Genomic DNA, 16,562 nt, shown 5'->3' with positions numbered 1-16,562 from the left:
TGTCTCTCTTCCTCCCTCTCTCTATTCCCTTTAACCCTCTCCCCCAACCCTGAACCCAGGAGCCGGCCGAGGAAAGGATATCTCCACCATCACAGGTCACCGTGGGAAAGACATCTCCACTATTTTGGATGAAGAAAGAAAAGAAAATAAACGACCCCAGAGGGCAGCTGCTGCACGCCGGAAGAAACGCCGGCGACTAAATGACCTGGACAGTGACAGTAACCTGGATGAAGAAGAGAGTGAGGATGAATTCAAGATCAGTGATGGGTGCGTGGTTCGCTAGCAGATCCCAGTCCCTAGATACAGGCCTAAATGGGGCTAACAGAGAAGCTCAGCCATGCTGTGGTGGGACTTGTGTTCTTCATGCACATGGATAATGTCTTTTTATTTTCAAACTATTTAAAACAGATTCAAGAATGCTGATCTTTGGTTCTTTTTAGCAAAACGAAGTAGGCTTATGGTTGTTTAATATGCAAAATTGTGTTTACATTTTATTAACTGAAATCAAACATTCATTTGCTGCGTATCTCTGCCACCTTCCAGCAACATGTCCAGGAGAGGTTCCTGGACCTCAAATGTGAGAAATAGACAAGCAAAGGTAATTAGATACTATTGTCTGATGACCCACAGAGTTTTGGTCAGGGCAGGTAATCCAGTATGGAAGATCAGGAAAGATTTTCCTGCAGAACAAGAAACAACGTAGTTTCTCCTCTCAGATTGTTAGTGGAAGAAACAAACATACAAACCACAAAAAGTCATTCAGTGTGTGATTGTTACTAAAAAATATAGGTAAAGCCTAAGTTAGGGTACAAAGGAAGAGTCCAATAAATTTAGGGAGTTCAAGGAAAGCCTGGGAGTAGAAATAGAGCTTGATCTGAAATTTGAAGAATGAAAAACTGGGCAAATCAGTGAGTTTGAGATTGAAAGCATCCTATGAGAAGTCATGTGTCCAAGGCAGCAAGACATAAAACATCATGGAATATTTAGGAAACTCCTGGTATGTCAGGGTAGCAAGAACATGGGGAAGAAGAAGTAAAGACTGCCCTGCTGGAGATGTGACGAAGAGATAAAAAGGGCCCAGATGATGGAGTGATTTGTTAGTCATGCATAGGAATTCAGACTCTTTCCCTGAAGATGATGATAAAAGCCCACTGATTGGCATTTTAACAGCAGACTAATGAGGTTTATGTTTCAGAAGACTTCATCTTGGCCTTCATTTGGAGGATATATGGAGGGGAAATGAATCTAGAGACTAGAGAGACTCCCTGGAGAATTGCTGTAGTGATTTAGTGGGAGATGATTGCCTAAACAAGGAAGAGGGATCAGGTTTGAGATAATATCTTTAAGAGGTCAACTCAAGGAAGAGTTAATAATTTGTTAGATGTGAGAAATTAAAAGGGAGAAATTAGGAAAAATACCAGGTTTTTGGTTTGAGTTCCTGGATAGGTAATAGTACCAAATACAAGGCTAGGAGACACAAGAGAGGAATAGGTTAGGAAATAATGAGTTCTCTTTGGAACATGTTGAATTTAAGGTATGAGAGGGACATTCCAAGAGGCCAAAGTAATTTATAGTATGAAAATCAGCATCAGTTCATCTTAACGCCTCCTAAGAAAAGAATAGATGGTAAAACCTTTCTCCATTTTATTAACAGACAAATTGATAACAATTACCCAGGTATTTTACATTAACCATTACTTAAACAATTCACTGCACTTGGTAGAATTTGAACTCAGAATCTTAATTCATCTGGTTTCTCTTGAACAGATCTCAAGATGAGTTTGTTGTATCTGATGAAAACCCAGATGAGAGTGAAGAAGACCCACCGTCTAATGATGACAGCGACACTGATTTCTGTAGCCGAAGACTGAGGCGACATCCTTCCCGGCCAATGAGGCAAAGCAGGCGTTTGCGGAGAAAGACCCCAAAGAAAAAGTACTCTGATGATGATGAAGAGGAGGAGTCTGAAGAGAATAGTAGAGACTCTGGTAAAAAAAAATTGTGTTCTCATCACACCAACTCAGTAAATTCTTATGATTTCTGGAGTTAAGAGTCCTTAAGATAAAACTCCATTCAACTGTAATATAAGCTTTCTGATGAAACTTTGAATTCTCTTCTTATGATTAGTAACTAAATTTTTCACAGAAAGCACATAAAGCATATCTAAGAAAATGAATACAGGTGGATATGTCAACCGCGTACCAAATTCATTTAAGATCGTGATGAATTCTTCTGGCGCAAAGTGTTTCCATGCCTAGACTTATCTTCATAGTGTTTCTTTAGAATCATTCTCAAATAAGGTGAGAACATTTTACTCATATATCTAGCAGTTGGAAAGGAAGGATCACCAGTTATTGCTAACATTTAAATCTCTATCAGTGATTCATTCATTTTTATGAATTAGCAGTGGTTGATGTTCTTATATTTTATGCTAATCCCTATTAACTGATTAAATAGTGACCAGTACAGTAGCTAAAAGAACAGATATGAGTCCTTTTTTTTTTGTAGAATTGGCAGATAGGTAGCTGTCATCTCACTGAGGAAGTGTCACAACCGGGAAGAAATATTACATCCTTGACCTGGCCGGGCTTGTGGGCTTTTCTGTTTCATACATCTTTTTTTCTAAACCTCTTGAGTAAATGGAGACATCTTGCCTCTTTATCAGTGATTATTTCCTAAGAACAAGGACATTTTCAAACATAACCACAGTATAATTATCAAAATCAGACATTTTAACATTGATATATGGCTATTATCTAATTAACAGTATACATTCAGATTTCATCAGGTGTCCCAAGATTACCCTTTATATCAATTTCTTTTCCTAGTCCAGGGTCAAATCCAGGAGTACACATTGCATTTATTCATGTCTCTAGTCTCCTTTAATCTAGAATATTCCTCAAACTTTGTCTTTATTGATCTCCACAGTTTTAAAGAATACACAGTAGTTAATTTGTAAAATGTTCCTCAGTCTGGAGTATTTTTCTTTCCTTGTGATTAGATTCAGTGTACACATTTTTCAGCAAGAATATCACAGAGCTAATATATGTTCTCCGGGTCTCCATTATTTTTCCCTTTATAATTAACAGTAATTAGTAGGAAGGCATTTTTGAGACCTTATATATCCCATTTCTTTTCAGATGTTTTACTCATAGTTTTAGCATTCATTGATGATTTCCTAGCTCCATCACTCTTTTTACCTTTATTATTTGGTGTTCTGTAAGAAAGCACTTTCCCTTCTTCTCCATATATTTATTTCTTTATATCAGTATGTACTTGTGGATTCTTACTTTAGTCTGTGGATATAATATGTTACCATCGCTATGCTGGTTCAGTTTGTCCCAGATTTGGCCAGTAGGACTCCTTCAAACTAACTAGTTTGCCATTTTGAAGCCAATTTGGAATTTGTTAGCACTCCTGAAAAACAGCTCTAACACAGTGTCATGGTCGTGTTTACTTATCAGAGATGGTAAGGACAGTGCTATTTAGCTACACTTTGGAAGTTTCTCCCTGTGCTATAGCTAGCAGATTTTATTTCCATGTGGAAAAAAGCCAAAAATATAACTCCAGTTCTATACTTCTTTAGAACAGTCTCATCTAGGATTAGATGGTTTAATCTGTGCAGTACATTCTGAAATTATTTAATCTGTGCCATACATCTGTACATACAGGAACAGCAGATTATCTTGAGGCAGAATAGTAACTGCCACCAAGAAGAGCAGCCATGTAGCTGACTGAGTAGCTCTAGGTTGAATGAGATATGAATCATATAAAACATCTTTTCATCTCAACCATTGGCTGCTAACAGGATACATTAATGAGGTTGGGCATTAAAGACCCTTATGCACTTATTCATACTGTTAGAAGGAAAATAAGAGACTTATAGGGACTCCTGGCTGGCTCATTAGGTAGAGAGTATGACTTTTGGTCACAGGGTTGTGAGTCCAAGCCCCATGTTAGGCGTGAAGCCTGCTTTTTTTTTTTTTTTTTTTTCGTTTATTTATTTTTGAGACAGAGAGAAACAGAGCATGAACGGGGGAGGGTCAGAGAGAGGGAGACACAGAATCTGAAACAGGCTCCAGGCTCTGAGCTGTCAGCACAGAGCCCGACGTGGGGCTCAAACTCACGGACCGCGAGATCATGACCTGAGCCGAAGTCGGCCACTCAACCAACTGAGCCACCCAGGCGCCCCAAGCCTGCTTTTAAAAAGAGAGAGATTTATTGGGATGCCTGGGGTGGTGCAGTCGGTTGAGCATCCAGCTTTGGCCCAGGTCATGATCTCGTAGTTCTTGGGTTTGAACCCTACATCAGGCTCCCTGATATCAGCCTGTTCAGCGTGGAGTCCGCTTCAGATCCTCTGTTCCTCTCTCTTTGCCCCTCCCCACACTTGTGCTCTCCCAAAGATAAATATTTAAAAAGAGAGAGGAGGGGCACCTGGGTGCCTCATTCAATTCAGTTAAGCGTCCGACTTTAGCTCAGGTCATGATCGCACAGTCTATGAGTTTGAGCCCCGCTTGGGATTCTGTGCTGACAGCTCAGAGCCTGGAATTTGGATTCTGTGTCTCCCTCTCTCTCTGCCCCAACCCCACTTGCGCTCTGTTGTCGTCTCTCTCAAAAATAAACATTAAAAAAAGAGAGAGAACTTACAATAACTGATTGATTTTAAAAATGTTACTACTGAACCTTAATAGCTTTATATTTTTATAACCTAAGCTAATTACATTTCTATTTAATAGACTTAAATTTTGTACTCGACTTCTTTTTCCTTTTTTTGTTTTTTTTTTTTTTTTAACAGAAAGTGATTTTAGCGATGATTTTAGTGATGATTTTGTAGAAACTCGACGAAGGCGGTCAAGGAGGAATCAGAAAAGACAAATTAACTACAAAGAAGATTCCGAAAGTGATGGTTCCCAGAAGAGTTTACGACGTGGTAAAGAAATCAGACGAGTTCACAAGCGCAGGCTTTCCAGCTCAGAGAGTGAAGGTAAGGAGTAGATCTCCAGTTTACAGAAGTTTGCACAAGGCAGAAGTAGAAGCTATAAAGTAAGGATTACAGTTCTGTACCATTTCATAGAAATTCAATATAGCCACTCAGATCTTTGAGACAAAACCCGTTATTTTTTTGCTGGGTCACTTTTTATACTTTAAATAAATGATACTTGATAAGATACCAATTTTTAACATCTCCATTGTAATAATTAAATTTTTCATTGAAATAGAAGAGTCTCAGAAAATTATCTGAGCAAGATTTCTTTGGCTCCCCTAATTATTCACAGCCCTCATTTTGAAATAACCTCCTGTGCCCTGAATAACTAAAGAGCTTCAGATACAGGTTTTTGCTGTCTTTCCACCCTGACCATGAACTTCAGTTGGTAACTTTTATTTCTTAATAGTTTTTGCTGTGCTTTAGAGCAGCAGTGTAGGAAAAGCTCTAAAATATGAATTTGTGATATCCATTTAGTCTTATGGTTATTCCAGAGTGCTTCCCAAGTTCATTTTAAATTATTCCAATACCTATGCCCCGTTCTGCTTTGATTTATTTAATTCTCCATTATTTATCACCTATTTTGAAGATTTCAAAGATCCTTATCCATTAAGTTTGAGCCCAAGTCAGGAAAGAAAGGGAAAAAAAGTTTGGACATGAGAGGCTAAAGAAAGGAGGTAAACATCTGATTGTGTATATTTTTCTTCATGTGTCATTAAAGACAAACATAAATTCAGTAATTCAACTTTAGAAAATACTTACTGCACTAGTCACTGTTATAGGCACTGGGACCAGAAGAGTGAACAGCCAAAACATCTCACTCCCGTGTGTAACTCTTCTTTTAATTAGGGGCAGAGACGATGAACAAGATAAATAAGTAGAACCTGTCTTATATTACGTGGCGATAAATGCCGTGGAGAAGAATAAAGGAGCAAGGGAAGTTGGGAGAGTAGCTGGGATCTCAGGGTACCATACGAACGCCTCGCTAAGAAGACCACATTTGAGTCAAGACCTGACAAAATGTCAGGTGTGTGTCCTGCATTTATCTGAAAGAAGAGTGATATAGTCAGATAGAGCAACTAATGTGAAGGGCTGGAGGCAAGTCTGTGCCTGGCTTGTTGAGGGAACAAAGTCAGGGTGGTTGAAGGAGAATGAGTGAAGGGAAGAATAGCTTGAGATGATACAGAGATCAGCGGGGTCAGATCATGAAGAGCAGTAGTCTGCCAACTATGGCCCACCTGTTTGTATAAATAAAGACTTTGTAAATCAAGTTTTATTGGAACAGCCACACCCATTGTTTCTTACATGTTATCTGTGGCTTCTTTTGTGTAAAGTTGAGTAGTTGTAATAGAGACTGTAGGGCCTGCCCCTTACAAAAAATAAAAATAAAAATTGCCAACCCTTGATGAGGAACAGTGCCATGCGGTTGAACTTTCTGCAGTGATGGAAATATTCTTTATCTGTGCTCTTCAATATAGTAGCCACTGGCCTCATGTGGCTTTTGAGCACCTGAAATGTGACTGGTTTAACTGAGGAACTAAATTTTTAATTTTTATTTTATTTAAATTTAAAATAGCCACATGTGATTACTGGCTGCCATATTGGATAGTACAGTAGGCCATTGTATAGTATAGACTTCAGATTTTATTCTGTGTGAGAGCAGAAGTAATTGGAGGAGTTTGAGCAGAGCAGTGATTTGTGTTTTAATTTGCTATGGCAGCTGTGATATGAATAAATTTAAGGGGACAAGGACAGAATCTAGGAGACCAGTTAATAGGCCAGGTGAGAGATGATGGTGGGTGAGACTAGGGCAGCAGTAGTAAAGGGGTGAAAAGCAGTCAGATAATGGATATATTTTGGAGGTAGACTCAAAGGATATATTGTTGGGTTTGATGGCAGAAAGAAAGCAATCAAAAGATGACTGAGTGATTGCAGTAGAGTTGCCAGTAACTAAGATGGTGGAGACCAGAACAGTTCAGGTTTGAGGCAGAGGTTTAGGACCTTAGTTCTGGACACGTTAGGTTTCAGATGCCTGTCTAGAAATTGCACATAGGGATGCCTGGGTGGCTCAGTCAGTTAAGCATCCAACTCTTGATCTTAGGTCTTGATCTCAGAGTCATGAGTTTAAGCCTCATGTTGGGCTCCACACTGGGTCTGAAGCTTACTTTAAAATTAATTAATTAATTAAAAAATTCCAGGGGCGCCTGGGTGGCGCAGTCGGTTAAGCGTCCGACTTCAGCCAGGTCACGATCTCGCGGTCCGTGAGTTCGAGCCCCGCGTCAGGCTCTGGGCTGATGGCTCAGAGCCTGGAGCCTGTTTCCGATTCTGTGTCTCCCTCTCTCTCTGCCCCTCCCCTGTTCATGCTCTGTCTCTCTCGTCCCAAAAAATAAATAAATGTTGAAAAAAAAAATTTTTTAAATTCCAGCATAGATGTTGAGTAGGCAGGTTGATACATGAGTGTGGAATTTAGAGGTTGCCTAAAACAAATATGAGAGTCATCAGCATATAGATGCAAAGCTGTGAGATTAGATGAGGACACCAAGATGTAGGTACAGAAAAAGGAAAGAAGACCTTTCAGGACTATCAAGGACATTTAATAACATGAGTTAGGAGTTGTTAGCACAGTGTTTCAGATGCCCAGAGTTGGGTGCTCAGTTTAATCTTTCCTTATCAGTTTGTTTACATGACTCCATAATTTGAGGGCTAGTGGATAGTAATTTCTCCGTTTGTTACCCCCCCCACCCATCTCCATTTAATTTAAGGGCCATGATTAAGTTATCTGGTTCTCCTCTTTCCTAAAATCTTAGTTAAAAAGCACACTGTGGATCATACCATGGATTGTTATAGACCTGTGAGGAGAGAGAAACCAGGGCAGGTTTGAAGGGAAATACAGATTTATGAGCAGGTTTGAAAGCAGGACATGGGCTGACTATGGGGAGGAAAAGGAGAATTACTTAAATCTGTTATGGTTAACTGTGTCGATGGCTTAAATGTGCTGTTTATTCTAGAGAGCTATATGTCCAAGAACTCTGAAGATGATGAGCTAGCTAAAGAATCAAAGCGGTCAGTTCGAAAGCGGGGTCGAAGCACAGATGAATATTCAGAAGCAGATGAGGAAGAAGGCAAACCATCCCGAAAACGGCTACACCGGATCGAGACAGATGAGGAGGAGAGTTGTGACAACGCTCATGGAGATGCAGATCAGCCTGCCCGTGACAACCAGCCCAGGGTCCTGCCCTCAGAACAAGAGAGCACCAAGAAGCCCTACCGGATAGACAGTGATGAGGAAGAGGACTTTGAAAATGTAGGCAAAGTGGGGAGCCCTTTGGACTATAGCTTAGTGGACTTGCCTTCCACCAATGGACAGAGTCCTGGCAAAGCCATTGAGAACTTGATTGGCAAGCCAACTGAGAAGCCTCAGACCCCCAAGGACAACAGCACAGCCAGTGCAAGCCTGGCCCCCAATGGGACAAGTGGTGGGCAGGAGGCAGGGGCACCAGAAGAGGAGGAAGATGAGCTTTTAAGAGTGACTGACCTTGTTGATTATGTCTGTAATAGTGAACAGTTATAAGACTTCTTTTCCATTTTTGTGCTAATTTATTCCACGGTAGCTCTCACACCAGCGGGCCAGTTATTAAAAGCTGTTTTATTTTTCCTAGAAAACTCCACTACAGAATGACTTTTTAGAAGAAAAATTTCAACAAACCCTGAAGTCTTTCTGTGAAGTGACCAGTTTTGAACTTTGAAGATAAATAATTGCTGTAAATTCCTTTTGATTTTCTTTTTCCAAGTTCATGGTCCTTGGTAATTTCATTCATGGAAAAAATCTTATTATAATAACAACAAAGATTTGTATATTTTTGACTTTATATTTCCTGAGCTCTCCTGACTTTGTGAAAAAGGGTGGATAAGAATGCATTCCGAATCTGTGAGGGCCCAAAACAGAATTAGGGGTGGGAGAAGGCACTTGTGCTTTAGCTTTTTCATATTAAATATATATTATATTTAAACATTCATGGCATAGATGATGATTAACAGACTGTTTAAAAGTTCAAGTCTGTGTTGTTGCAGTTTGAGAACTGTAGATAACATCATACATACATCATTTAGTAACAGCATCCATGATATCAGCTTGTTTACTATCAGAGATAACCACACTTAATAAAGAAGAGATGGAGAAAGTACCATCATTAAAAACTCTAACCTGAGTTTCTGTTATAGCGGAGTTCCTTGTTTAAAAAAAAAATCATCTGAAAAACATTTGTACAGTAAAATGTATAATGAAGCTTTGACAACCAGATTGTGCTAGCAGCAAATTTTTTTTAAACAGCTTTATGCAGTGGTGATGAGGTGGCCTCTAATCTAATATACTATCAATGAAGAGTTATTAGTGATATAAATGTGGTCTTTCTTTAGGCCCAGGTGGACTGTAAACTTTGCAGATAGTGTAACTCTGGTCTTCTGGCCACTCAATATTTAAATATCTGAAATAGCCCATTTTGAAAGAAATACATCTAGACATAACATACATGAAGAGATGCTAAGCTGACAGCGGTATTTTAGCACATTTGAAATGGGGAAAGGATTTTCAGGTGAATTTTAACTGGTCTATTCTTGCCCTTAGTATCTACTTCAAATTGAAGTCTACAAACAAAGCAGTTCCTTTGGGAGGTTTTTAGTTTGAGTTTTAGCATGTATGTGTGTGTATATGTGTGTGTGTATGTGTGTGCATTGGAATTTCCTATCTGCCTGGATATATTAGCAGGGTTTGAATGTAGTTTTGGCCTTTGGCCATTAGACTTCTATTAAAATCATTAATAGTCACATGACCAACAGAGTTGATTGAGAACCGCCAATATACTTAATAGGCATGACATCCATTTCAAACATCTCAATGCTTTAATGAAAGATGAGCCCTTTGTTTCAAGAAAAAAGGGGTTTATAACTAAATATCTAACATGTAATTGACACTAAAATATGAACTTTGTCTTATTACTGTTACAGCTGTAAAATTTCAGGCAGAGCCATAAATAACATTGTATAAAGTGTAGCACTTGTGATTAAACCTTGCCTGTCAAATTCTGAAACCTTCAGCCATTACTTCTGTGAATACTTTTGCCCCGGGATTTGGGTTTTTCTGTTCCAGTGTTGTGTCTGTTGCCGGCAACAGACACACATATCTGCTGCTGGCCCAAGGAACTTTGTTAATTTTTCTTTCCAAATTAAGCATTATATGTGCTAGTCAGTGTATAGTAAAGCACTTCTCTTTTTTATTATTACAGAGCTGGCATTAGACTTGCATTATAAATACCTCTCTAGAAACTTTATACTCCTTTTCCTTCCTCAACAGGTGTTGCCCTGAAGTCGTATCTTTTGGCCTTGAAAGTTTATAGCTGTTGTTCTTCATTTGTTGGTTCTTTTGTTTGTTTTGTTTTGTTTCACTTTAGTTTTGTAGTACCTGCCCATTAATATTTTTGCTTTGATTCTAGCAATGTATATGTATCTGTATAAAAAATAAAATAATGAAAGCAGCCTAAAAATAGGATGCACCAATAGCATGTGGTTCCAAGCAAGTTGTGATTTTTATTTTGAGACAATGTTCCACTGGAAGGGAGGGAAGGGCTTAACATTTACAGACAGTAGAGCAGGGTTATGTAAGGAACCATACTCACTTACCAGGCCTCGTTTCTAGCCAGGTTTGTTCATTTATTTGAAAGTCAGTTAAGAATGTTAGCCTTTTTAACTGTCTAACAGGCAGGCAATACAAGAATTCCTACTAGTGCAAGGTAAGTGGTTAGAATGTGCAGGTGGCCTCTCCTGCCATTCTTCCTCTACCATTTTAGTCCTGCAGCTGGGTAAAGCCACTACCGTGTAGAAATTCCCATGTACCCTGTCTCTACCTCTGGACACACCAGCTCCTGCTTCCACCACTCTATAGTTAAGCAAGCGATAAGAAGTGTTCGATGGGTAGATTATTTATTTTACAGGATGCCTAATGTGAAATAAGGAGTTATTTTTACCCTTCTCCTGCAGAGTAAAAGGTCATTGTTAGAGCAAAGACTGAGTATTCAATTTAGCATAGTTCCACTGACATGGGTTATGATACCACTTTTGCTGCCTATTAATTTACTGAACTTGAATTAAATGTTTGTGAACTTGATAGTGAATGTCTGCCTGCTAACCTTACATTCTGATTAAGCCAATTAACTGTTTCATCTACAAAGACTGCAGAAGCCTCTGATACTTATAAGTTATTATGCAGACAGATTAATTGTGGGCGGTTAAATGTTGAACAGTTCAAAAACAGTTCTGCTGCTTGGTGACTAGATTTAGTCCCTCATGGAGTCTTGTGTTCACTGAAATGTTACCTGAACATGCTTTGAAGAAGTTAAAAAAAAATGTTAGGAAAAAGTCATTGTTCTGTATCCAAAGATATAATTCAGTCATTAGGAACTGGACAGAGTATAAGCAAGCGGCTCATTTGAGTTTAGAACATCCTGGATCCTTAGAGTACTAACCACGGATTTAGATTCATCATAGCTGCTATATAATAGAGCCCTTTAATACTTTCATCTTTTTTAAATACAGATGGACTCCCAGTGTCAAACTCCACAATCTATAGCGCGTGTATTAAGGGGAGATGCTGTTTAGTACTCAGGATATTTCGTTTGCAATTTCCGTAAAGGTTTGAAAACTAGCCAAATTTTCACAAAGCAGAAGCTTTCAAGTAAAATATATGAAAGGAAATCAGACTGAAAATACACATTTTGGTTTTGTAGACTTGTGTTGACAAAATAGTGTTTAGTGTAAAACATTCTCCGTTGTTGGCACATTATTAGAGAATGATGGCAGAGAGATTTTCAAGAGTATACCTGATAATACTGAGGTTGGGTTTCCTTGACACATCTCTTTCCAGCTGGTCAAGGTTGCAGATGCAGAGAAGAAAGAGGAGTTGCATTTAGAATAAATTCATGTCTACTGATAGTCTTTTTTTTTTTTTTTTTAATATGACCTGCCAAAGAACCAAGGACTTCGAATGCTAAAGACGTTGTTGAAAAAAACAATTTTTAAACAAGTTAATTTTAAAAGGATATTATAAGCTCCAGTTTTCACTTTTGGGTTGATAGGACCCATCCCTATTATAATATGCATTTGAACAAAGTATACGTATTAAAAATATATATAGGCGTGTACTTATTTAGAGGTAAAATGGTGGGGAAATGTTACCGATTTTTAAATGGGATTGATGGAATTTACTTTGTCATAAAGAATGCCTTTTTAGCTTATGTTTGTGGGGTTAAGAGTTGTTAACCATTAGCTAGTTCTACCATATGACTGAAAGGAACACAGTGAATCTGTAAGTCTAATATTTAGAAAAAGTGAACTGTACCCTTCAACAACACAGTGGAACAGGTCCATGATTGCCTCACAGCTATAGAACACGTATTCAAAGATCCAGATCTTTTTTTTAATAGAATATACATACATGTATGTATATATATATATATATAAGTTAATATGTATATACATACTTTAGATGTTAGCAGAAATGAAAAGTGAGTTTCAAATCATTAATTGACATTGTAAAAAGACATAAGACAAATAATTGTAACTGATGTGGAATTATGAACATTTAATTGCAGAAAGTCTAGAGAAACATAGCGAAGTTTCTCTTCTTGGTTTGACATTCTAAAAAAATATTCCTGGTTCTCTAAGAAGTAAGAATGCCAAGACTGCATATCTGCTGTAATCTATCTAGTCCTCTGCTTAATATTGTTCTTAAACTTTGTTAGAATAAAATCCATTCCTATTTTATCCACCATTCCCAGTGTGTACCTGTAAACCTACTTTGGAAGTGGCAATTCATCTGCTGATTTTCTTATTTTTATACCAATCCTGAAAGACAAGGCCCTTTGCTATCAATGTATTTAAGCTGGGTTATTACATGTACACTTAATAGTCTGTTTTTGAAATATTTCACTTCAACTTAAATGATAATTTAACATTTTTTGAGTGCCAAGAATTGCTAAGTAACTATGTAACATATACTGAGGAGTCATTCCCCAGCAAGCAAGCAGTCTTCATAAGCCAAACTGTAGTGTGCTTGGTATATAACCACTTTAGATTGTAAACTCAATGCTTCTTTTTTTACTCAGATAAACCCTCTCAGAAATCGGTTAGAATAGGATTACATGAATGGATTTTGTCCTTCATTCTGGTCATGTAAGCTCAATTTTTTTTTTTTTTTCATTTTATATTTACACCATTTCTTTCTGGAAAATGCTGCAAACCCCAATTCTGGCACATTGTCATTTCAGTTAAGGAAAATGTTATTTTAATTTTAATAACTTTTAAGATATAACTATCCTATGCATAAGTTATACGAGAGGGCATAACAAATTATTAGATGAGTAGAAATTTATTAATTAAGCTCCTTAGACATTTTGAATGAGAAAAAAACATTTAAAGGAACTACATTTGTGTTTTTTGCCAAACCGGTACAAGCTAGTAAATGCACTAAAGGACCGAGTGACCTGCCTTGTTCATTTTGCCACTGGATGATGTAAGTTAAGAATGGAATTGTTAACCCTAATTATATATTTTCTTGACTTTCATCGCTTTCTAAAGAAACCTAATTTAAGTGTTTGGGGTTTTGTTTGACCTGTATTTATTGAGTTCTGGTCATAGACCCGGAGCTGCCTGTCATGCTTATGGATGGCCAGAACAGTCATTGGGATACTTAATGGCTCAAGGCCTTCTGAATCATTTAACTTATTTTGTATGTTGCAAAAAAAAAAAAAAGTTTATTTTGCTTGAGAGTCACATTTTTTATATAACTGTACAGCTTTTAAGGGATGGGAGGTGGAAAAATACCCTAAAATAGGATGTAGATTTTTACAATTGTGTTTATGCTAGAACATCTACAGGTGCATTATGTAATTAAACCTAAAATTGTTTAAAAATTTGTGCCATGGTCTTTTTCATTTTCCTGCCCTTTAGCAGAGTTGGTGCATGTCAATACTGCTATGTGGACAAGCCTTGAAATTAGGCTAATAACCCTTGTCTCCAAAGCTTTAAGAACATTGCATGAAAATTATACACAAACACATATACACATACACATATACACACACACAAGTAGACATGCACACACAGATCTAGTTTAGTGTAAATGAATTTTCAATTTCAGAACAGCTATCATAGCCTCAATTTGGCAGTTAACAGCATATTATAGTGCGTGGTTTTCGTGATGCCTAACTAGGGTATTCTCAATGTTGGTCTGGTGTTTTGTTCTCTTAGCAAAGTAGCTTCTTGATAATGGTATCTGAATTGTAGCTTGCCCAAACCCGTCAGGAGGTTCTGTGTACACCTTCAAAGGGACTGTCCCGTGCTGGGATGGGTGGAGTGGGTTGGGGCAAAGCTCGGTTTCTTTTCAATCTGTAAAAGAAGGAAAACCTAGAATTGTTTGATTTGGTGGTTATTCAGTAGACTTAATTCCACAGGAGTATTTGTCTGCTGGAAGGGATATCAGATTAAATTCCAATTCTCTCCACATTTGATGAAACATATTTTTGAAATCTTGTAGAGTTGCTGATTCTAGCATTCTTTTACATGGCACATTTTACCACAACTTTCATTAAGACACCAGTACTTTTTGCTATCTGATAATCTTACCATTCTAATAACTCACCTTTATAGCACAAATGTATTCTCATAAAGAATTAAATTCGTCTAGGTGTGTCATAATTTCTATCTAAACTACCTTACTCTATCGTCAGCTAACATGGGGTTGTCGGTTTCTTTGCTATCATCATCCATTCAGAGGTGATGCCTGGAAATCATGAATTTCTAGGTGAAGAATACAAATTCCAGATAAGAATTTGTAAATGGTATATGTTAAATTTTCATTTTGGTTTTAAAGTAATAGTAGCTGGGATTCGGGGAGCGTTTGATCAAAATGCCTCTTGGATTTTCAGACATGCTTATATGAAATGCTTTATTTTCCTATGCATAAAAAAAATTATTCCTGGAATAGGTTCTCAGAATGCTTTATTTTGTTTCTAGGAGATGAGAGCTAAAGCAGAAGCTCCGAGATTAGCGTAATACTGTTGAGAGGTAATCAGGAACGTGCTGTTTTAGTCAAATAGGGGAAACTGACGTGCTCTCTGCCACATATAATGTACTGCATGTGTGTGTGGGTGGGGGGGAGATTTGAAAACTGGAAATGTGATTCCAATAATGCACAAAGTAAATTTTGTGCATAGAAAATATGGGAATTCCTGGTAGCTTAAAGCTTCAGGGGTTAACTGCAGTGTATGAACACCTAGTGTGTTAGAATTGCAGTGCATAGTTGTTTAAATATAATATTCCTTGTAAGTGACAACCAAAATATGTTGTGGCTGGTGCCAATTATTTTTTGTTAATGAAATGTTCAATGTCTCACTACAGTCTGATCAGAACTCTTGGTGTTATAAGCCAGGCCTAAAGCTATTTTATAGCTCTTGGCCTAATTGTGTAACTTTTTCTTTCAAAATGTTTTATTATAATACTTCTGTCATTTCTTTCACTTAATATATGTCAATTGTCATAATAAAAAATTTAAATAATTTGATGTATTTAGCATGATGTGTTTGCAGACTTAGTTTATTTTAAACTTCGTGGCACATAAAAAGTTAAGAATTTTCAATAATACTTGAAGGCTGAAAATTTTTGTCATCTAAGGAACAGGTGAATTGTTCTCTACTATCTAGAAAGTAAATTTACAAATACCAATTTCCCCAAAGTAATTTTTTTGAGAGAGAGAGAGAATCCCAAAAGGGGCAGAGAGAGGGAGGGAGAAAGAGAGAGAGGGAGAGAAATGTGGGGCTCACCTGAAGGGGGGGCGGGGACTCATGCTCACCTGATGGGGGACTCAAACTCATGAACCGTGAGATCATGACCTGAGCTGAAGTCAGATGCTTAACAACTGAGCCACCCAGGTGCCCCCCCACCCAGAGTAATTTTTAAAGCTGTATGCCAGCTAGGTGAATTATAGGTGTTAGGAGGCCATCTATCGAAAGAGTTCTATCTTTAGCCTCTGGAGAACTGACACATTAGAGAGGCCTTGGACTTGTTCTGTGTGGTACTCTGGGAGCACAGAACTAGACCAGAGGGCAAAAGCCATAAGGCAAAAGCTTTCATTTATTCTATGGGAAATTTTTTTTAGAGTTCTGTAATAATAACTTTGGGAGTGAATTTTCACCAGTAGGGGATGTTTGGGTTTAGGCTGCACTGTCACTTGGCAGGAGTGTAACAGTTCAACACATCTGAAAAGTGGTTAGACCAGATGACTTGAAAGGGCCCTTCCAACAATCCTGAGTATGAGTCTCCTCTACAAATGTTGATTTGATAAATTTTCCTAATTAATTCTCGGGTATAGCAAGATTGCCAGTGAATGGTGAACTCTCTCTCTCTCTTTTTTTTTTTTTTTTAGCAACTAGTGGAATTCATCATTATTTACAATTCTGATTAAAAATACTGATTAACTGGGGCACCTGGCTAGCTGAGGTGGAACATGCAACTCTTGATCTTGGGGTAT

General features: G+C 37.8%; 1 protein-coding gene across 4 annotated transcripts in view; it reads left to right on the top strand.

Moving 5' to 3' along the window:
- Positions 1-10,539, top strand: part of RSF1 (remodeling and spacing factor 1) — a 158,067-nt gene extending 147,528 nt beyond the window's left edge. For all 4 annotated transcript variants that reach the window (XM_086678396.1, XM_025928313.2, XM_086678398.1 and 1 more), the window contains 4 exons: positions 60-267; positions 1,768-1,988; positions 4,796-4,984; positions 7,993-10,539. In XM_086678396.1, the coding sequence (XP_086534522.1) occupies positions 60-267; positions 1,768-1,988; positions 4,796-4,984; positions 7,993-8,555 (1,181 nt within the window). In that variant the 3' untranslated portion in view covers positions 8,556-10,539. The remainder of the gene's footprint in view (positions 1-59; positions 268-1,767; positions 1,989-4,795; positions 4,985-7,992) is intronic.
- Positions 10,540-16,562: the final 6,023 nt, after the last annotated feature.

The sequence above is a fragment of the Puma concolor genome, chromosome D1 (assembly GCF_028749965.1).
Source record: "Puma concolor isolate L17-30 chromosome D1, mPumCon1.1.hap2, whole genome shotgun sequence".
NCBI classification, from domain to species: Eukaryota; Metazoa; Chordata; class Mammalia; order Carnivora; family Felidae; genus Puma; species Puma concolor.
The sequence above is the reverse complement of the archived record's forward strand: the minus strand, read 5'-3'. Positions and strand labels throughout refer to the sequence as shown.